This window comes from Magallana gigas, chromosome 10, assembly GCF_963853765.1.
Source record: "Magallana gigas chromosome 10, xbMagGiga1.1, whole genome shotgun sequence".
In the NCBI taxonomy this organism is placed as follows: Eukaryota; Metazoa; Mollusca; class Bivalvia; order Ostreida; family Ostreidae; genus Magallana; species Magallana gigas.
Genome location: NC_088862.1, coordinates 26,652,454 through 26,674,534, shown reverse-complemented (window position 1 = coordinate 26,674,534; position 22,081 = coordinate 26,652,454). Strand labels below are relative to the sequence as shown.

The window sequence follows — 22,081 nt, the reverse complement described above, 5'->3', positions numbered from 1 at the left end:
CAGGATAAAGTATACAGAGAAGTGAGGCAGGTGCTTGGTGATGATGATGTTGAACCAAGTTCAATGAAGGATCTAGTGTGAGTTGAATGTATATGCATAAAAACACCCAAAAAAAATTACGAGTTTAGCCTCTATTATAAAATATTGCTATGCATTATTTGCCAAATCATATTTTTATTGAATTAATTAATTTCACGATAACAGAGTCATTCAATGTTCACCAACACATTGCAACATACAAGTCTATGGGATGTGGTGTGCTGATCAGGTATACGTGAAATATTGAGCTCAGGGTTTGCTGCAACAGTTGGTGTTTATTTCAGATATAGGGTTTGCTGTAACAGTTGGTGTATATTTCAGATATAGGGCTTGCTGTAAAAGGTGGTGTTTATTTTACATATAGGGTTTGCTGTAACAGTTGGTTTTATTTCAGATATCTACACCAGGTAATTGATGAGACATCTTACTAAACATTAAATACTTGTGTACATACAAATCAAAAGGATGATTTGCTATATAAATACTTTGTGGGGTCCCTTCTCATTTGCTGAATTATATAAGATCTGCAACAATAATGGTAGTTTTCAAACGAGCAAATAAAAACTCTTTTAGACAGTTCTGACACATTATAATCATGAGGAGATCTGCATTATCATTATTTTTAAGAAAATATTGCAGCAGAGAATCATCTTGGTTTGTATTTATTTTGAGGAAAGATGAAAATAAACGATTGGCCTTTGTACAAAAGTGATACCCGTATGCCTGACAATACTATCATAATGTCCATTTCTATATCATAATTCCTCCAGTCTATTTTATAAAAGTCGACTTGGGGTTATATGGACTGTTATGATATTTAAGTTATTTAGATCCTCAAGATCTTTGTTCCAACATCCCCACACTTGGCGGGTGCCCTAGCCAAGGTGTTTCCGGAATGTCTCCTCCTCTACATGGGGAGTAGCCCGTGTCCAAATCTGTATAAAAGAGGAGGCAGAAAGACAGCTTCCAGATGACTACTCTTTTATTTATTTAATGACATTTTAACAATAAAGCCCGTGTCCAAATCTGTATAAAAGAGGAGGCAGAAAGACAGCTTCCAGATGACTACTCTTTTATTTATTTAATGACATTTTAACAATAAATATTAATATTAATTACAATGAAATTTATCAACATCAATATTCATTACAAAAATCTCTGAAAACAAAATATTAGTTGAACCCTCTGAATCTGTTAACTTTACTTTTGAGAATGCGCGCAAGCGTTATAATTTATCTTACCTGTATAAAAGAGGAGGCAGAAAGACAGCTTCCAGATGACTACTGGAGAGCCGCGTTTCCCGCACGGACACTGCGCTACAACATTCCACTATCTATCTGAATCAAAATCTTGGTATTATCATAACGGAAATTCTATAGAAATTGGTTAACGTACATGCGTTAGATAGATAGTATATGTTTATTTATGTTCATGGAGAAATGTGTTATTAAGTCCAGTGTAAGCCTGTCGACGCCGGGTCAGAAATCTAAATAAAACGCTTCTACTGACCACGGTGCGTCAGATCATGAGTATGCACTTAATCGCATTAACTTATTAGGAGGAGAATGTTGTAGCGCAGTGTCCGTGCGTATAAAATTGGGGTGCGGGAAACACGGCTCTCCAGTAGTCATCTGGAAGCTGTCTTTCTGCCTCCTCTTTTATACAGGTAAGATAAATTATAACGCTTGCGCGCATTCTCAAAAGTAAAGTTAACAGATTCAGAGGGTTCAACTAATATTTTGTTTTCAGAGATTTTTGTAATGAATATTGATGTTGATAAATTTCATTGTAATTAATATTAATATTTATTGTTAAAATGTCATTAAATAAATAAAAGAGTAGTCATCTGGAAGCTGTCTTTCTGCCTCCTCTTTTATACAGACTTGGACACGGGCTACTCCCCATGTAGAGGAGGAGACATTCCGGAAATACCTTGGCTAGGGCACCCGCCAAGTGTGGGGATGTTGGAACAAAGATCTCGAGGATCTAAATAACTTAAATATCATAACAGTCCATATAACCCCAAGTCGACTTTTATAAAATAGACTGGAGGAATTATGATATAGAAATGGACTTTATGATAGTATTGTCAGGCATACGGGTATCACTTTTGTACAAAGGCCAATCATTTATTTTCATCTTTCCTCAAAATAAATACAAACCAAGATGATTCTCTGCTGCAATATTTTCTTAAAAATAATGATAATGCAGATCTCCTCATGATTATAATGTGTCAGAACTGTTTAAAAGACGTTGTTTTTATTTGCTCGTTTGAAAACTACCAATAGTGTTGCAGATCTTATATAATTCAGCAAATGAGAAGGGACCCCACAAAGTATTTATATAGCAAATCATCCTTTTGATTTTTATGTACACAAGTATTTAATGTTTAGTAAGACAATTATAATGATCAACAAACATTTCAACGTGAGTCGTTGAATTATAAGCAAAATTTATAAACTTATCCAATTTGCTTAGTTTCATTCAAATGTTTTGTAATTGAGCTAGCCAATTGACACAAAATCAGTTTATGCACTTCTTTGTCTTTTTGGAGGCATTAGTCCTACCCTATGACCCAATTACAACAGTTAGGTAGAGGATCTATTTAATTTTAAAGATAACTGTAAACAAGCGGTTTTGCATTTATTGGCAGAGTTATTAACTAATTACAAATAACCAACTAATTGTTATATCAACATGAAATGTAATAAATACCAGTTGTAATTTTCAATCCACGGTATGTGTTTTCATCACTCGTATTTATAACCTATATCGTAAAGATTGATAAGACAATCGCGGGTGATTAATCACAACAGGATTTAACTGAGGTTGTAAAAACGTCTTTTCAATCAATTAAACATCGTTTATTTGTCTTTAGAGTTAATCTACCCGATTATGAACTTGTAATACACTGCTTCTTCAAATTCGCCTTCGGAGGAAATTTCGGCGAAGTTACTGGTCGAAAATCAATTATTTCAACCAAAGTCGCTCTCTTGTTTAGACATTGTTGACACTCAAATACAAAATTGATAAACAATAAAAACAGAAGGAAAATGCACTTAATCAGAAAGAACACAATTTAAAATTATACATATTATAAAATCAGATATATATACCTACATATCTTCATCAACTAAAATAATGCCTGTATTAAATGAATAGACTCGAGAAAATGATAGGCATTTTATCAAATCACATTGAATCAATCACCATTGCGACCAAAACGATTGCTCAGAGATTATACCGAATTACCAACTGAATGACGTTGTAAATTTTTCGCAGGCAAACAATCACCTGCTCATTTACGAAGTCTATGTTTATCATACGAATTTGCCAGTCTATGAGATATGGAATAACGAACCCGCTTTATTAGCATTTTCGTACTTAGCTCAACTTTGGAACATTATTAGCCCTTAATTTTGGCAATTTATATTTTCCTTTCCATAATGATGATTTATACTAAATTATGTTTAAATTATTCCAGTAGCGCTTGAGAAGAAGATTTTTTAAAAATGCATCCCACTTTTTACAGTCTCCAGGTTTTCTTCTCTTTGAATGACCTTTTATTTTTGCAATCTTTATTCATCTTATAAGGATGCTTTTTGCCAAATTTGGTTTAATTTGGCAAAGTGGTTTTAGGGAAGAAGTTCAAAATGTAAAAAGTTTACAGAGGAACGGACAGACGGACGACGGACAACGGGTGATCAGAAAATCTCACCTAATGATGTAATAAGTAGAGAAAACACATATAAAACATAATGTAATCTTTATTCCATTTAAGGTTATTTGAAGAAAACAAAATCAACTTTTGTAGTTAAAATGTCAGGATACATGCACGGCCAACTTCAGAATCAAACTGTACAGAGTGCACAATGATATTAAATAAACTGAACTGTATTCAACCTTTACTATTAACGTTAGCAATGAGGAAAGCCACCCTTTCATGCACGCCATCGTATGCAATATTTGATTATTGGAGGAATGAGGTATCTTAGGATATATAGTACACAACATTGTTTTGGTTTTTAGGATTATTATTAGTCCCCTACCGGTTTTCACCGGAGGGGACTATAGCATACCTCTGCGTCCGTCTGTCTGTCCATCCGTCCGTCTGTCTGTCCCACTTCAGTTTTCCACACTTTTTTTCTTTATGCGTTTGAGAAATAATATGAAATTTGCTGAACAGCTTCAAAATGTCAAACTACAGATTAAGTTTACATTTTTGTAGCGTCTGGTTGACATATTTTCGAGAAAATTAATTTTTTATATTCCAATTTGTTAATGTTCGGGTTCGATATTCTGCATAGCAGTGCATTGTTTTCACAATTTCCACAAACCGGTAGGGGACGTGTATTGCTTATGCAATACTCTCAGAATGCTAGTTATTATTAATTTTGTTGTTCTTGTTGTCGTTGTTTTGTATGGTTTTTAACAGTCTATGCATAAAAACATGCTAAAAAGTAAGTTCTTAACTTTTTCAGCGCTAAAATCATGTGATCATACCCCCTATTTAAACTTCGTATGTACACTTTAATTATTCTTATTTAAAAAAAACGTACTTGTTAACAAAACAATGTATGAGGGTTTATTTATTTTATTTAAAAATGTATACCTTTAATATTCAATATTCAACTGTTCTGAGTTTTGAAACATTTAACATCCTCAAATTGACTTGTTATCAATGGCAACTTCCAAACGACACAACCACATTATTTAAGTAATTTAGTAATTATTTGACTTAAATACTGAAAACAAGAGGAAAGTGTTCTGATAAAATTTCATGTTTTCCTGCAATCGCAGATAATTTGTTTTAGAGGGTTGAACGTTTTTTTTCTGCAACAACATTTTAAGCGAAATGAAGATTATGTGAATATAGATACCCCTTTAACATATTGTTAATATAAAGAAAAAAATTATAATGATTATTCTATTAAAATGTTCCACTTTTTTCTAACATTCAACAATTGCAATTATTATACATTTTCTTGTCTCCAAGCGTTGGGCCATATTCGCTCTTAGAAATGACAGTATCAACATGCAAACCATATAAACATAGAATTCATAAATGCCATCATAGAGCGATTTTTTTAATTTATTTTTTTATTGTTAATAGTATTTTGACTTTTTTTTTCTTATTAGACCAATCCACACTTATTAAAAGTTGCTTCCCTTTGCAAGGTCAACCCAAATGTCACAAGGGGGAAAAACAAACCCCTTCTTTATGCTTCCAAAAGTTTCTCAATTTATTCTTACAATATTGGAGGGTGTTCAAATCCTCAAGAACCAAAATACACAACAAACACAGCTTTTATAATCTTGATTGACAAAAGGTATGGTTTAACTTGAATAACATGACTTTAATCAACAATTGCTTAAAGGTGACTTGAAAAAATATAACATCTTCAAATGTGTCCGGTGATTTTTTGATCTGGCTTCACTGTTATCAATTTTTTTCAAATAACTCAGCCCAGTCCTAAATTCAAATCCTTATAGAAAAAGTGCATGAATTTGAGGTAAAAACTCAGAATTTAGGCTGAGCATTGACTTGAGGAAAGTTGGTGACAGCGGGGCCATAAAGTTTAACCGGGAAGGTCGGTAAAGGATTTGAAAATCATATCATCATTCACTAGAAAAATGAAGACGATACACAGGGACGTGAAAATTGTACGGCAGTTAAGACAATTGATGGAAATGTCTTTATCTGTGATAACAGACTGGTGTACCCAATGCAGTACTGTATGGAATAGACAGATGATGTGCAGGCAAAGTAAGGAATACAAACCATTCACCAAAATCTACAAAAAAACACAAATGAGAATCCACTGTAATATACTGTCAATAACTATATTGCTGCATTAAAGTTAACCACTTATAGATGTCATAATCATAAATATCAATTTTTATATTGATTAATCCATAAAGAACATGCCATAGTTATTATTATTTGTAAACTATAAACAAATTCATTTACTTCCTTTAAGATAATCTTAATTTATATTGTCAAAATTAAATAAGATCTACGTTTTCACCATTTTAGAATATTTCATTAGTTAATTAGGATCCAGATTTACCTGAATTTTTTTTTACCTTTAATTCAAAATAACTTTAATTATTGTCTATTCATTTGAATTTCAAACATTTTGTCCAAACAAATTATCAGTACCAGTCAGTATAAGCTATGCATATACCACCTGCATTTCAAAATATAAGCTTTTTAGGGACTTCCCAAGGGAAACCTGGACGCCCAAAATGTCCATAGCAAGCTGTCTTTTGGTATATTGGTGCTCTTAAGTTTAGATCTCTGTAAAAATACAGATATAGTTTTATAAAAGAAAGAAAATGGCTTTTGAAAGGATGGAATTTTTAGTATCGAATTGTAACGTTAAATTTAATGTTATTTCGTTGCCTTACTTGACAAGCTTTCCAGGTCTTAAATCAAAGTTTTTGTCAATAATTTCAAGGAGTTGTTTTCCTGAAAATTTTGATGTATTATAGCTAAACACCGTGACAGAAATTGGCTTGGATATCCCAATCGCATAGGATAACTGAAACAGAATAAAATAGTTATTTAAGAGCGAAGTACACCTATTTTCTTTTCAAGACCACGTTATAGTTCAAAACTAGAAAAATTAGTATTTTTATCACAATTTTTACATTTTCCAGTGTATTTGTCTGTTATTATAATGAGAATCAATTCTGAAGAGTACAGTCCGAAAAAATCACATTATGAATATTCTTGGGGCGGAAATGGAGTTTGCATACTTATATTCAAATATCTAATCGTAGAATTGCTGAAAATTTTATAAATTTTATAAATATAAGTAATCAGGAAATATTCTTTGAATATAAAGAGATGATAGTTTTGGTCGAACTTTATTGGATTTGAGCGAGCCCCGACCGATATTACCTCCACATTATACTCAAAAATGATTCCTTCTAACTTAAATCAAGTAATTCAGTTCAAATCTACAGTGATAAGACAACATGTGTCATCACCACCTACCTGAACCAACACACGTTTGCACAGACCAGCTTTGACAAGAGACTTGGCCACCCATCTGGCAGCATATCCAGCAGAACGGTCAACTTTAGAGAAATCCTTTCCTGAAAAAGCCCCGCCTCCATGGGCACCCCACCCTCCATACGTGTCAACAATGATCTTTCTACCAGTCAGGCCTGCATCACCCTTTGTTGGTTAAAAATTAATAAATGAACTAAAACATATCAAAAATCAATATAATATGAGATACTTGAAAAATGTTAAAGCAATGATTTAGGCATACCTGAGGTCCACCAATGATGAATTTCCCCGAAGGTTGAATATGGTATTCTGTTTCATTGTCTAAGTATTTTTCTGGAATAACAACCTTTACCACCTTTTCCATTAAGTCCTGTCTCAATTGTTCAAGGCTCACATTTTTGTCGTGCTGAGCAGATATTACAAGTGAACGAACTCGGAGAGGGATGCACGCTCCCCTGTCATACTTGTACTCCATTGTAACCTGTCAAATGATAAATGAAAAATTTATCACAATATAAATATATGAATTGATATTTTGGAGTCGATTAAATTGTGACATCGTGTAAATATTTCTATTCTCTGAATATATCATGAAAAATTTAGAGTTGGATCTGAGATCAGATTTCATTTACTTCACAGATTTAAACAATCGTGAATTATATTTCACTTTAACTTTGAAATGGTGAAAATAAGATTCGCATAAATTTTACATACTGTTCTAGGTTCTGGTTAGCGGGTGAAAAATATGACACGGAAAGGATATTATACGTTATCTTAATAAGCGGTTCATTTAATAATTTGTAATAGGCAGTCAATTTATATATCAAATAAGGACTTCAATAAATGTTTAATTTCCTTACTTGTGTCTTTGTATCTGGCCTGACCCATTTTAATTCTTCTGATCTCCTAAGTTCTGCAATTTTTGCATTCAGTTGATGTGCCAAGACAAGAGTCAAAGGCATACATTCTTCTGTCTCATCTGTAGCATATCCAAACATAAGTCCCTAATGAAGAAACCCGTAGGTTTCAGTTAAATATATCTCAAATTCATATCCAATATCAATGGAAGATAACTTTCATATTACTCTAAAACCTTTAATAAAGATCAGGGTCTTTCGTATGGGATAGGTCACATTTTAAATTTGCACTGAATTATTGTTAACAAGTTCTTGTGTTGCAAATAATCCAAATCGTACTGTAACGGGTTTAAATGTCATGTAACGCACCTGGTCACCGGCTCCAATATCGTCCTCGTCTCTGTCAACATGCACACCCTGTGCAATGTCAGGACTTTGCTGTTCCAGAGCAACCAGTACATTACATGTGTTGTAGTCAAATCCTTTTAACAAAAACAAAATACATATTCATGTTGTTACTTTACTTGACTTTTTTGCCTTTTTTTTACATTGTTGATATCATGAAAATTTCAGCTTATAATCCTTTAATGTCATCTCATCATCTACAAATCCTTCAATCAAAATTAAGCGATCATACATGTATGATAAGAATTCATGAATTTTAACTTTGTTTCACGTTTGGTTTCAATGCTTTAGTAATGGATATTTCTTACCTTTGCTGGAATCATCATATCCAATTTGCTTAATGGTGCTACGTATCACATCCTGATAGTCTACAACAGCTTTTGATGTTATTTCTCCAAACACCAGTATCATTCCAGTTTTTGTCGCGGTCTCACATGCCACTTTAGCGTTTGGATCTTGCTTCAGGTGGGCGTCCAATATTGCATCACTTACTTGGTCACAAATTTTGTCTATAGTTAGAAATAATGAAAATTTCTTAAAATGTTGTCATACAAATAAAGCGGATATTTTTAATCGTACCGAGAATCTTGAGATAGACATTTTTCTTAACATACATCACTACTTTAGAATTGCTTTATCTTGTTCAATTATCCATAATATGTCATTATCTTTATCACTTCACTGAGGTTTTAGAACTATGAATTTCAGTCATGTAAAAGTATCCTAGAGACCGCCGATTATTTAACATAGAAACTTGAGCAAGATACGACCTTGGGTTTATTATTGTTGGTTGTGAGGTAATGTAAACGTTAACTGCATATTACATAATAGAAGTTTTCAATGCTAAGGCTTGTTATTACTTGTTATTCACGTTAATTAAGAAATTAAGGAGTAAACAGTTACTTATGTTAGTAAGTAGCGTTAATGTTTGTACATTTATTGTGCTCTTAATTACACCTAGACAACATGAAGTTGAATATATCTTGTTCTAAAAACAGTACAGCATATATAAAAAGGGATCAAAACTAATCAATACTTGCTGACAAATCTGGATAACAATATATACACAAAACCAAGAAATAAAGCTAAAACCCTAAATAAATATTAAGTATGCAGAATCAAATATATGCAATGCTTGTAAACAATGACAAGTTGCTATTACGCATTAAAATAAAGTGTTTTACTGACTGCATGATCTTTACCTGGATGCCCTTCTCCCACGGATTCTGATGTAAACAAAAAGTTTCCAATATCATCCAAGCAGCATTCTTCAGCAAAGGGGTCGTTTTTCTCTAAAAAGAAGTCGTTTCCACCAGATCCTCCGTCTGTATACGTTGTCATTTTTCTAGTTGTTTACAATTTTCTGCCGACTGGGACTGTTTTGAGGCATACTTTATAAAGTGGCTTGGAATGAATTGGCATTCGGCGCTTAAGATGTTTCTCAAGTCATTTTTCGTTTCAGTTAAATATGTTATTATTTTCCTCAATATATTTTCAATGTATTTTGTATAGATAACATACTGGGGATTTTTTTTTCTGATGGATAGATAACTTAATCTAAACATAAATGATCGGTGGTATGGTAAAATATTTTTATCGATTTATTTATCCCACCAAATATACACTCTATATCATATAACTATGTATGTTATCATACCACCGCCCCCCCCCCTGCAATAAAGTTTGGAAGGCATAAAAGAATCACATTGTCCGTCTGCCCGTCCGTTCGTCTGTCCATCCGTCTGTACAATCGTGTCCGGTCTATATTTGTTATGGAGAAACATTGGAAGTTCTTACTTCACACAATAATTGCTTTTTACCTGAGTGTGTGTAATGATCTTGAAGTTTGGTCAATTTTTGCAAGTTCAGGGTCACTGGAAAGAAAAGTGCAAAATTCGTGGCCGGTCTATATATTTCTATGCAGAAACATTGGAAGTCCTTACTTCAAACAAAGGTAGCTTTTCACCTGAGGGTGTGTCATGATATTGACCCAAGGTCATTTAAGAACGTTCAAGGTCAGTGGAAGGAAAGATGCAAAATTTCGGTCTAGTCTTTTAAAAATCTCTCTTAAGGAGAATCAGTGAATGTCTTTTATTTGCAAAATGATTGCTTTTTACCTGAGGGTGTGCCATGACTTTAAACCAAGGTTATTTGAGCAAATTCAAGGTCTCAGAAAGAAAAGTTAATTATCTGTCTCCGATCTATACTTTTCTTATTGAGAAACATTTGACTTTTCCACAAAGATTGTTTCTGAACTTTGGATGCATCATGATTTTAACTTAAGTCATATAAGCAAGTTCAAGGTAATCGGATAAAAGATATAAAAAGTTTATTCAGTCTATACCTTTCTTCTAGTGATACATTGGACGTTCTTTTTTCACAAGTTTTTCACGAGTTAAAGGTCATTATTCTAAAAAATTCATATTCCTGTCTAGGCCATATTTTGTAATGGAAAATGACTAGAAGCTACAGTTTGATATAAAGAGTGCATGTGACTTATAAATATGTCCTGGTCTTGAGCATTGGTCATTTTTTTGCAGATTCAGGGTCACTGGAAAGAAAAGTGCAAAATTCGTGGCTAGTCAAAATCCATGTTTTGGAGAAACATTGAAAGTTCATACTTCAAACAAAGATAGCTTAACACCTGAGGGTTTTTCAAGATATTGACCCAAGGTCATTCGGGAAAGTTCAAGGTCAGTGAAATGAAAAGTGCAAAATTTATGTCCAGTCTATTACAAAAATTTTTTTATGGAGAATCATGGAAAATCCTCACCTTGCAAAGAAATTGCTTTTGACCTGAGGTTGTGCCACTTTGTAGAGTTTGCCTTAAAACAGTTAAAGTCAGCAGATCGCATACAGACGAAGGATCTTATGAAATCGACTTCTATTTGGAGAAAAACGTTTTCTTTACATGGATTTGAAACATCCTGTTTACATCACCATTCGCTGGAAAGGGAAATCCCAGTAAGTTTCGTAAAACCAGTAAGTCATTTTTTTTTTCGAATCGTCATGCGTAATAGTAACATTCAAGGGCACTTATTGTTTACAAGAGTTGCGTAGCTTTGATTACACGTAGTTAAAATTTATATAAAGTGTTCTTAATTTAATTCTTTGATGCGTGTTTACATTATTATCCAGTTTTGTCTGTAAGAATCAATTTTTTATATATAATTCTTCATGTGTGATTTATTGCTTTTAGAACAGGACACATACTGTATACAACGTAGATGTTTTCAATATGTACACATATTGACGCTAATAACTAGTGTAAGTAATATATTATGGACATTTTCTCCATAGTGTATGGTAAACGATATATCAAATCAGTTGTGACGTCATGATGTATCTAGTACAAGAAAGATATTCTGAAATCATTTACTTTGTTGAAAATAATTCAAAATATATTAAATGGAGAGCGTGCTATGTGATACACACTTTAACATTTACTCATTTCAGGCATCATTTAAACTAATAGCTTAAGTGTTTTAATTTGAGACGGAATTTTAAGTTGGAATAGGAGGTTAAATAAAAAACAGAAACAGTTACTTATTACAAGGGAATACTAAATAATGATTTACAAATGTTATAAATCTCCAAAAAAAAAGTTTAATGCTTACACGACAGGATTCTTTCTTTTATCAAAAAATAAAACATAGACCATTTACTGACTTCTTTTTGACAGCTGCTAGATCATAATTATTTTTCTATATCAAATTAATATTACCTGGAGAATAATCTTCTTTTATTGTGGGTTTGATCAATTATCAAGACAATGTCAGACTGTTTTTCACGTTGATTAGCATTGCTTGACTATATTAGACAAAATAAAAAATGATTTGCTCTCAAAAATGCAGCTTGAAATTATAAACATCTACATAATTATTATCTAGATTTTAAAACTTAAGGTACATGTTAATTAGGTTCTAGACAGGCAATGTCACCAAAAATAACTAAAAGGTATAGATGTTACAGAGAAAGAGGCATGATAGCATTTCGAACACCTTACTGGGATTCATCTTTTTCATTTTACCATAAAGAAAGCTTAATTTTGATTATAATAAGATATGAAAAGATTCAGGTACCAAAAGATACATTTTTTGTTATAATACTCATATGAAAAACTCCGAGTATTTTTAAACTGTATAGTGTTAACAACGTTGTCATGTGTTGTTGCCTGCTTCTGTGTACTGTCACCACAGAAGATCATGGGTGAGACTTTCAAAAGATTTTTTTTAGGCCTGATGTTATCTGATGAAGGATATTTTACATGTATAGGTGCTGCATACTTTCACATAAACTCATTTAAGACATCATTTAAACTGGTGGCTGAAGTCTTTTAATTTGAAAATTTATGATGTTACTGAATCGGGAAAAGAGAAGACATCATATGTGAAGAAAGTTAGTTATTAGGAACTCTAGCTAATATTATAATAATGTACAATTTCTTCAAGCAAATTCAAGATTTAGTTAATCATTTTAGAATGTTTTTACTGCTAGATCTATAATGATGTCATAATTGATTTGATATATCGTTATCCCATATGACTTCAAGGCAATAATAGAGAAAATGTTTATGATATTCTATTTGGAATTATGTTAAAAGAAATCCGGATACTTAAATATATTCGTTAAAATAAGATGTCAAGAACAAGGGAAATACTTTTAAAGACACTTCATGCATTTTACATACATGTATATACCGGTATCATTCGTTAAACAAGGGAAAAAATGTGGTATTTGCTGCAGTTGATTTTTATTAAATTACGCTGCAAATCGTAGTTTTAATGCAAATCAACTGCATTGCAGCAAATGTCACATTTTCTATTAAAATTACGATTACAAACGCAAGTTTGTTAACGTGTTTACCTTTGAAATACATTTATCTTCGCTTTTTTTTTATTAAGCATCAATGAAAAAATTAATACTTCTTAAATTTCATAAATTTGTAGGCTCCTTACACTAAATAGGTTCTTGGCCTTTGAGGAGAAGAACTCAAAGTTGTATAAACGTGTTTCTAATCCTTATGTACTTGTTCTATATATTAAAATATGTTCAATTCAGATCTTCAATCGTGGACATACTTACTACATGCCATAAAACAACAAAAAACCCAGGTATTAGATATCTATTGTTTATTCTACAATTAATACAAAGGCAGAAATCAAAAATCACAAACTATTACTATCACTTACTGAATATCTCCTGAGTCTTTTTGGATACATGTACCAGAACTTGTGTGTATTTTAATCTCGTCATGGAAAAATAAAGACGTGAAGTAAAAAAATAACGTACTCTCAATACAGTCATTTTCATCCTAGCAATCGATTGCGTTAGACTGATGGTCGTTAGAAAATATTAAGATAGAGTCACTTTGATTTACCTCCTCTGAAAAAGTGATCGAATAGGACAGGAACATGCCGCTTTCAGGAAAAAGGCAAGTTCAAGACGATACGTTCGTTGACGAGGCCTTTCAGGCCTCTACGTTGTTGAGGCGACAATACATAAACTGTTCTATTAAGTCTTGCAATTAATATCACGACCATTCAATCTTCTGATTGCACAACGGGTATTCGCATATGTCAAAACGTCACAATACAACGTCATTCAATATTCGTACAATCAAATGTTTCTAGTGAAATCCGTCAGATAAACGCACATGCACAAGCAACACAAAACCAAATTAATAAATATTCAATCAAACAATTATCTATCAAATACTAGTGAAGCTAATACTAGCTGTAAATAATCATTAAACACGTGTACATTGTACACAATACTTTTACTCAGCACTTAAATGATAAGCTTCTTTGGGACTTCCCATGAGAATTCTGGACGACCGAAATGTCCGTAACATGCTGTCTTTTCGTAGATTGGATGCCTCAAATTCAATTCCCTGTTGAATAACAACGATTTTTCCATAATGAGGTCCTTCAAAGGGCGGTTTTAGTAAAATTTGATGAAGAGCAATAAATAAAGTTATTGCAAATGTTCAAATTTTAGAGATTAAATATTTGGATTGTTCCTTCTTAAATGATAAATACGGTTATGACCAAACATATCCTATCTAATATGTTAAAATAGATCTAATGAGTAAGGTGTGGATCGTCCAACACCCTTAAACTCCAATAAGAGTTATTTGATAACTTACTTGACAATTTTCCCTGGCCTCAAATCAAAATTGTTGTTGATGATTTCCAGGAGTTTTTCCTCTGGATATTTTGATGTGTTATAACTAAACACTGTGATGGATATCGGCTCAGAAATCCCAATAGCATAGGATAACTTTCAAATTGAAAAAAAAATAGCATCTTTAACTATAGAACAACAAAAATAATGTTATCCAACATGGAACTTTCCGAAAAACAACAGATATTGATGAGATAACATAAATATGTTTTAAGTTCTATTGTAGTAATGATATGTACGAAATCGAATGGTTACACTTGGAGCAGTCAGACTACACCTGACAACACCACCTACCTGAACCAACACACGTTTGCACAGACCGGCTTTGACAAGAGACTTGGCCACCCATCTGGCAGCATATCCAGCGGAACGGTCCACTTTGGAGAAGTCCTTTCCGGAGAACGCCCCTCCCCCGTGGGCGCCCCACCCTCCATACGTGTCAACAATTATCTTTCTACCTGTTACACCTGCATCACCCTTTGTTTGAACATTTTATAAACGAATTTTTGTTAACAACAAGATAAAACAATATAATAGAAGTTTCATATAAATGCGATTTTCCATGACAAAACATTATAGTTACTGTGGCAGTTTCATATAAACGCGAGTTTCCGTTACATTTTTTTTTATAAAATGAACATCTATGAACTGCCATTGACTTTAGAGATGAGGAAAAACAAGAATACCTGTGGTCCACCGATCACAAATTTCCCTGATGGCTGCATATGGTACTTCGTCTTATTGTCTAAGTATTTTTGGGGAATCACAAACTTTACAACCTTTTCCATTAAATCTTTTTTTAGTTGATCCAAAGTCACATCTTCATCATGTTGAGCAGAGATCACAACTGAATGAACTCGTAGAGGAACACAAGTTCCTTGGTCATATTTGTACTCTATTGTAACCTAAAGGTGGACAGTATAAAACATGTGATGTTATTTTGATTGTTTCAATAATACACATTTTCTATGAAGCGTAAATAAGATAAACATCCGCCATTCAGTCAACTAAATGTTAACTTAATGGTCTTCGGAAGTGACTGAATGCAGAATACTATCAGTCAGTTTCATTTCAGTAACCATTCAGTAACATTTCAGTAACCATTCAGTAACATTTCAGTAACTTTTCAGTAACCCTTCAATCACATTTTAGCAACAATCCAGTCACTATCCAGTCATTAGCTACTGAATGGCAGAGATGCATTTTGTGGTGCAAGTTTGAAGTACACGATGATTCATTATATAATGGACTTTATGTTTATCAAGTTTTTACCTGTGTCTTTGTATCTGGTCTTGCCCATTTTAATTCTCCTGATCTCCTAAGATGTTCAATTCGTTCATTCAGTTTATGGGCCAAGACAAGGGTCAAGGGCATACATTCTTCTGTCTCATCTGTAGCATACCCAAACATAAGTCCCTATGAAAATAAAGATATCCATTGTAGAGTTGTACATATACATCGATAATCATTGGCTTTAAAAAAATATGCAACTTATTTAAAGTTATATGAACCTTATTTAGGAAATAAGAAACAAATGTAATATGTCTTCAATTCAGTGACAAAAATTGAGACGGTATGGGACACCTACATATTGTGAAGTATTGTTTATCGAAATAAACTACAAAATCAGGTGCAATGTTATTTTCTCTCCAAATATTGCCATCTAACAGCGTAGCGCAGTGAGTTAGTGCATTCAAAACGAACCTGTAGATTATGAGTTGAAAGTCAGCTGGAGATTTAAAACTTTTTACCTATCCAAAAAAAATTCTATAGTATTTTTATGGTCAGTTTGTTGTAAAATTTGAAAATTCTAGACCGGTGAAAGTATTTTGATAATAATGTACTTATATCCACACTAATATCGACCACTTTAAAAGGTTTGACATTTTTGAGAATACATAAATATGTGTCGTGATGTAAGGCATTTAAATTATTTGTTTTTTAAACCCCAGAACATTCTAGATTTAGACATTGACAATAACAGTTATTTATATACCTGGTCACCGGCTCCAATATCGTCCTCGTCTCTGTCAATATGCACACCCTGTGCAATGTCAGGACTTTGCTGTTCCAGAGCAACCAGTACATTGCATGTTTTGTAGTCAAAGCCTTTAAACAAAATAAAATAGCCAGAATAGCTAATTTTACTACTAATATCATTTTATTGTGCAGCTTAAAGCCATATGGGTTTTTTTATATATAAAACTTTGTTTTACTGCAAGAAAATGCCATTAATCTTGATAATTCTGAATAATTCATACATTTATGAAAAATAACACCCAAAAAATTATTTTATAGATTTTATTTGAAGATATTTTTGTCTGATTGGCGTCATAGATCAAATCATTTTAATCGAGACAACAATGGTGCAATTTTTCTTCAATCGAAGACTTTTATTTGATTTTCTACGAAAATATCACAAGTAAAAGTTCATGAACCATAATCGGTTGTTTGAGTTTGTTTTTTAATTTGTTTGTTTTTGTTGAGGGGGTTGGGGTGGGGTCATTTTTTGCAGTAAAAAAACAATCGCAATAGAAATATCTGACACGGAGATTGCAGCTCTTAATGCTTTAAGGCCATCTCATCATATACCTTTTCCACAGCAATCAGAACATAGTCAGTCTTGTATTCAAATCGTTCGATTAAACCCAAATAATAATATAATTATGTACAATCAGTCTCCGTGAATTTTAACGTTGCTTCACTTTTGCTTTGAATGCTCTTGTTAAGGATATGATTTTACCTTTGCTCGAATCATCGTATCCAATTCTCTTTATGGTGCTACGTATCACATCCTGGTAGTCAACAACAGCTTTCGATGTTATTTCTCCAAACACCAGTATCATTCCAGTCTTTGTTGCAGTCTCGCATGCCACTTTAGCGTGTGGGTCTTGTTTCAGGTGGGCGTCCAATATGGCATCACTTACTTGGTCGCAGATTTTGTCTGCAATTTAAGACTTCACTGAAAAGTACCCTTATTTTTTTTTATTTTTTTTTTTTTGAAATACATATTTTGTATTTTTAGTGTGCATAGAAAAAATTATGATTGCTTAAATAAGTAGGTATTTCTTTTACCTGGATGCCCTTGTCCGACGGATTCTGATGTGAACAAGAAGTTGCCTACGTCGTCCTTGTGTAAATTCTCTGCAACGGGACATTTTTCTACTACAGTGGTCATCTTTGCAAATAATGCACTAAATAGTGCACATATTTCGACGCAATTTATAGAAAACTAAAGCACCCAGGTCATGTGACTCTTGTGAAGCATATAATTGGCCAATCATTTAATCATTCTAGATTGATCAATAAAACATTCAAAAAGATACATGTATTTTTGCATCCTATTTACATATTCTACATTTTGGATTCTGAACATAATGAACTATTATGCAAGGATTTTATGCAGTGGATTTTCATGTACTTTCAGATCAACCTTTTGTGTGTGTGTCTATTCTAGAGCTATGCGTTCTGTTTAAATTTCTATGCTAAAAACTTAGTGCGTAGAAAGCACGGTAAAATACAGTAGTAAACATCGTATGACATAATGATTTAATGCACTTTGGTCTATTTTGTGTTTTGACCGGTTTTGACCCATTTTTCATACAGAAGAATTACAAAGGAAGTATAATTACTAAACAAATGAAAAAACAGAAACTATAACTACTTTAGAGTGAAACAATATAGAGGCATGCATCAAGGATTAAATTGAACTATTGTGTACATCAGAATGTGAAGAGAAATTAACGTTAAACAACTGCAAAATCAGCAAAGTTCTCTTTTATCGTAGGTTTAATTGGAAAAGAGCAATGACTCTCTTAAAGTCATTAACTAGTGAACTGAAACAATAACTCTATTAAGAGAAAAATAATATAGAGGCATGCAACTAGGACTACATTGCGCTATTGTTTACATCTGATTGTGAAAAGACATTAACGTTAAATAACGTATTTTTGTATTTAAAATATGTACACTTGCAAATGTTGATGACAGATTTTGTGTTATGCTTAAATGAATGAACCTGCCATGACTTGCATAGTAGGGTTGTTAAAGTTTTTTCAATAAGCCGGTTCGTGAAAAGGGTATGCAATAAGCAGGTTTGTGAAAAGGATATGCAACACTATATGTGTTTAAAGGTATTGCTCAATAACACTATTGATTGGTTAGGTTCGGGAACATAAATTGATCGATGCCAAAGTTCTCTAGATTACACGAGAACGTATTTTTTAAAGTTTTTTTTAAAAAAGCAATGATCATTAACATGTTTTTATATAGTTGTACATGTACCAGTGACACTTACCTCACAGACCATGCAGTGAGTTATTGTTTGTGTGAAAGCGAGTGAGACAGACAAAGCATATTTTTATCAATTAGCGTTTTGTCAAGCTATTTATGCGTATTATTGTGTCGGGTTTTTTTCACTAATGTTCATGAACTCTTATGATCATAAGATTCAAAGTTTCCGAAGTCCAAAATACTTACATTATATATTTTATTTGTCCACTTACATTAAAACATAAATTTCTACACATGTTAAAAGGAGAAGGATTAAAACAGTCGCACGTTATTACTTCCTTGCAATATGAATTTTTTTTGTGTGTCTAATAATTGGAGCAAATCCTTCTATTGTTGTGTTGTCCTTTTTCTAGGTTATCATTTGTAAAACGACATCATTAATATTTTTTTTATTTTGCCCTTTTACAGAAAACTAAAAAAAACCTGAAAAAAGAGTAATGCGCAAAAAAAATGAATTACGTAATAAACCGAACAATGATAAGCTATCTCCCTTAAGTTCATTATTGCATAACAGCCTTTAAAGCAGGTCAAACACCATGTTCATCCAAAATAGTTGACAGAGTCTTTTAACTCTATCACGTGAGATAGAGTTATACACACGCACGTTAAGATTGACGTTTACACATCTTTGAAGAAATGCACTAAATAAACCTTTTTTAAGAAGGATGAGTGGGCAGCAAATTATATGCACCCATCAGATTTATCTTGTTCAAATTTAGGAGAATGATATGCCTTTATAATTTATTTAATAAGTAAAGAAAAATTCCAAATATTTATGCTTTAAAAATTGAATATTTTCCTATGCTTTTATAGTGATACAGAGCTTTTTTCAAGGGGATTCGATACAATCTTAAAATAGCCATGGCCCATGATTATGGAGCAGTCTTAGACTTATATGGTTGTCAAAACGTGTACACTGTCGTATTGTCTTTTGAATGAAAACTATAAAAATGATATGCTTTTAAAATGTGTTTCTATTCAAGTATGCATTGAATGCTTTTTTTGGATGCCGTTGGTCCTTATTAATTTTGTCTGCACATCTTTGGTGTGTTGTAGGACCGACGACATCCAGAAATAAGCATTTAATGCAGCTTATAACTAAAATTCATATTGATGTTTCTTTGTATGAATTTTTAGTGTATCATTGCTTTTAAGCCATTATATATGCTCTTAGTCAGCGATATGTAATTATACATGAAACAGCCTTATTAACATGCTATTTAGTTTGCTTCCGTGACTAAAAACATACTGCCAGAAACGTTTTTGTGAAAATCGTTTTTATTAGGGAGTACAAATGTAGATATGATTTACTTATGCGTCGTGAATAGGTTGTTAAGAGGTTTTTTTTTTTTTACAGAAAAATGAACGTTGCAGATTTCCAATGCAAACAAAAGGGAAATTAGCATTGAATGTAAATATATTACATTGAGAGTTACAAATTTTAAGCGTAATTTAATGATTTTTTTTTAATTTGATGAATGATTGAAATTTTGATTTGAGTCTAAATAACAATTATTCATGAATAAGTTTCTTTTCAGAAGGTTGGATATTTTAAAACTATATGAATTTCTTTGAAACAGAGCTCTATTAATGATAATGGAACATATTCAAATTTTAAATTCTTTGGATTTTTTCTTCACTAAGTAAATAAATATATAGTTTATGACCCAAAATATATTATTCATTGAAAGTTTTATTGTAAATCTTAATTATGAGTGAGTGAATTCTTTTTTGCCACCTAGCCTTCCTAGTAACAAAAAAAAAGGCTAGCACAAATATACTTTGGGTGTGTTTAATATCATTAGAATATTTAAGGTAGACCCACCAGCTTTCGTGTCTGTTTCTCTTTTTATGCAGCGTAATAAATTTCTGATTATATGAAAAATTTCCAAAATGCGAAATTTTGTGATTTTTGTTTTGGAAAATAGTATAAATAATAAATGTAATATATTTTGTATATTTTTGCAGAAAATCAATAAGACTTTTTTTCATTAAACGACTATCATTAGAATGATTAGATTTTCTTAAATTATAACCTTATACCCCGGTATAATACATTTTGGTTCACAATTTAATAAATTATGAGATTATGCTTCATTGTGTTAAAATTTAGCTGTTGAATTTTTGGACATTGTGAGCTTAAGATCACTGTAGGAAAATAAACATGCAAAGGTATAAATATTTTGGCCTCTGTAGTAAGTTTATAAGTTGTTTTAACTGTTTAAATAAAACAAGTTTGGTTTGACATACATTTCTAAAACGCTGGGTCTAACATAAGTACGGTCATTGTCTCAATAACTAAGACATGTTATATACAAGTATCTGCTGTTTGCATTTGTTAATTAAAGTGTATTTATTTTATCTAGCTTTGTTATAATGTCAATAAATCACCCCTTTTGAGCACTTGTTTCTTAGATTTCTACAAAAAGAAACACACAGAAAGTTACACTGCATGTCTGTTGATATGTGTTTTATACGTTTAATAAACATTTATTAATAAATACATGTATTTATAATTCTTCAGAAATTAGATTTAGACAAAAACTTAATCATATCAAAAATTTAAGATTATATATTTTCCAGTTTCTAATGATAAAATTTTATATAATATCAATATATTAAATGTTTAGTGTCGTAAAATCAAATGCATATCAAGTTTATACTCGCCAGTCCAAGTTTTAAACTCATACAGATAACACTTGTTTGCTTTGATTCATTTTCTAGAGTATACCAGATATGCAGCCGACGCTAGGGATTTACTCTTCAGTTTCAGTTTCGATTTCGTAAAGTATACGTGCTACACAGCAATCTTGCTATTGACAAGGTTACGTAATTTATCACGTGTCTCCTTGTAGTTTTGTCAATCTTTAAATCTCTTGTATTTTAAACTTTAAAAAAATCAATCTTCTGTATTTTAATTTTTTTTTTTAAATTATAGAACTCTCTCTCTCTCTCTCTCTCTCTCTCTCTCTCTCTCTCTCTCTCTCTCTCTCTCTCTCTCTCTCTCTCTCTCTCTCTCTCTCTCTCTCTCCCCGAGAGTCCTATTCAAATTCAATGATAGTTATTCATCTTTTAAAACACTTTCGCACAATTTGAGTTTTTTTTTCCATCTTTTCTTCTTTTTGAAGAACTACAATGTGTATCTTAGGCAAAGATGCATTTTTCGAGCAACAAATAGAAACAGATACTGGTATTATATCAAAAATATAAAATGAAATCTAGGGATTTTTTTTTTTTAAATTTACAGATAAGTCCTCATGAAAACGGCGTTCATCAAGAA

At 32.1% G+C, this 22,081-nt stretch overlaps 2 protein-coding genes across 5 annotated transcripts; both read right to left on the bottom strand.

Annotated features, from left to right (window-relative positions):
• Positions 1–5,375: 5,375 nt before the first annotated feature.
• On the bottom strand, positions 5,376–9,719 carry LOC105333126 (S-adenosylmethionine synthase). 4 transcript variants are annotated; one of them, XM_034454499.2, is made up of 9 exons: positions 9,525–9,719; positions 8,631–8,831; positions 8,287–8,399; positions 7,921–8,064; positions 7,323–7,541; positions 7,043–7,225; positions 6,451–6,584; positions 6,231–6,340; positions 5,376–5,834 (listed from the first exon to the last, which is right to left on the bottom strand). In XM_034454499.2, exons 1-8 carry the CDS (start codon positions 9,661–9,663, stop codon positions 6,238–6,240), a joined length of 1,236 nt encoding a protein of 411 aa, XP_034310390.2. In that variant the 5' UTR covers positions 9,664–9,719; the 3' UTR covers positions 5,376–5,834; positions 6,231–6,237. The 4 variants fall into 4 exon arrangements, with proteins under 4 accessions (XP_034310390.2, XP_065929717.1, XP_034310393.2 ...); XM_066073645.1 differs by having other exon boundaries at positions 9,511–9,648; XM_034454502.2 differs by lacking the exon at positions 9,525–9,719 and adding an exon at positions 8,937–9,072.
• A 3,720-nt stretch (positions 9,720–13,439) lies between these two features.
• Positions 13,440–17,743, bottom strand: LOC105333154 (S-adenosylmethionine synthase). The gene is made up of 8 exons (XM_011435995.4): positions 17,584–17,743; positions 17,252–17,452; positions 16,505–16,617; positions 15,781–15,924; positions 15,195–15,413; positions 14,803–14,985; positions 14,471–14,604; positions 13,440–14,215 (listed from the first exon to the last, which is right to left on the bottom strand). The coding sequence occupies exons 1-8, from the start codon at positions 17,684–17,686 to the stop codon at positions 14,113–14,115; spliced, it is 1,200 nt and encodes a 399-aa protein (XP_011434297.3). The 5' UTR covers positions 17,687–17,743; the 3' UTR covers positions 13,440–14,112.
• Between the last annotated feature and the right edge of the window lie 4,338 nt (positions 17,744–22,081).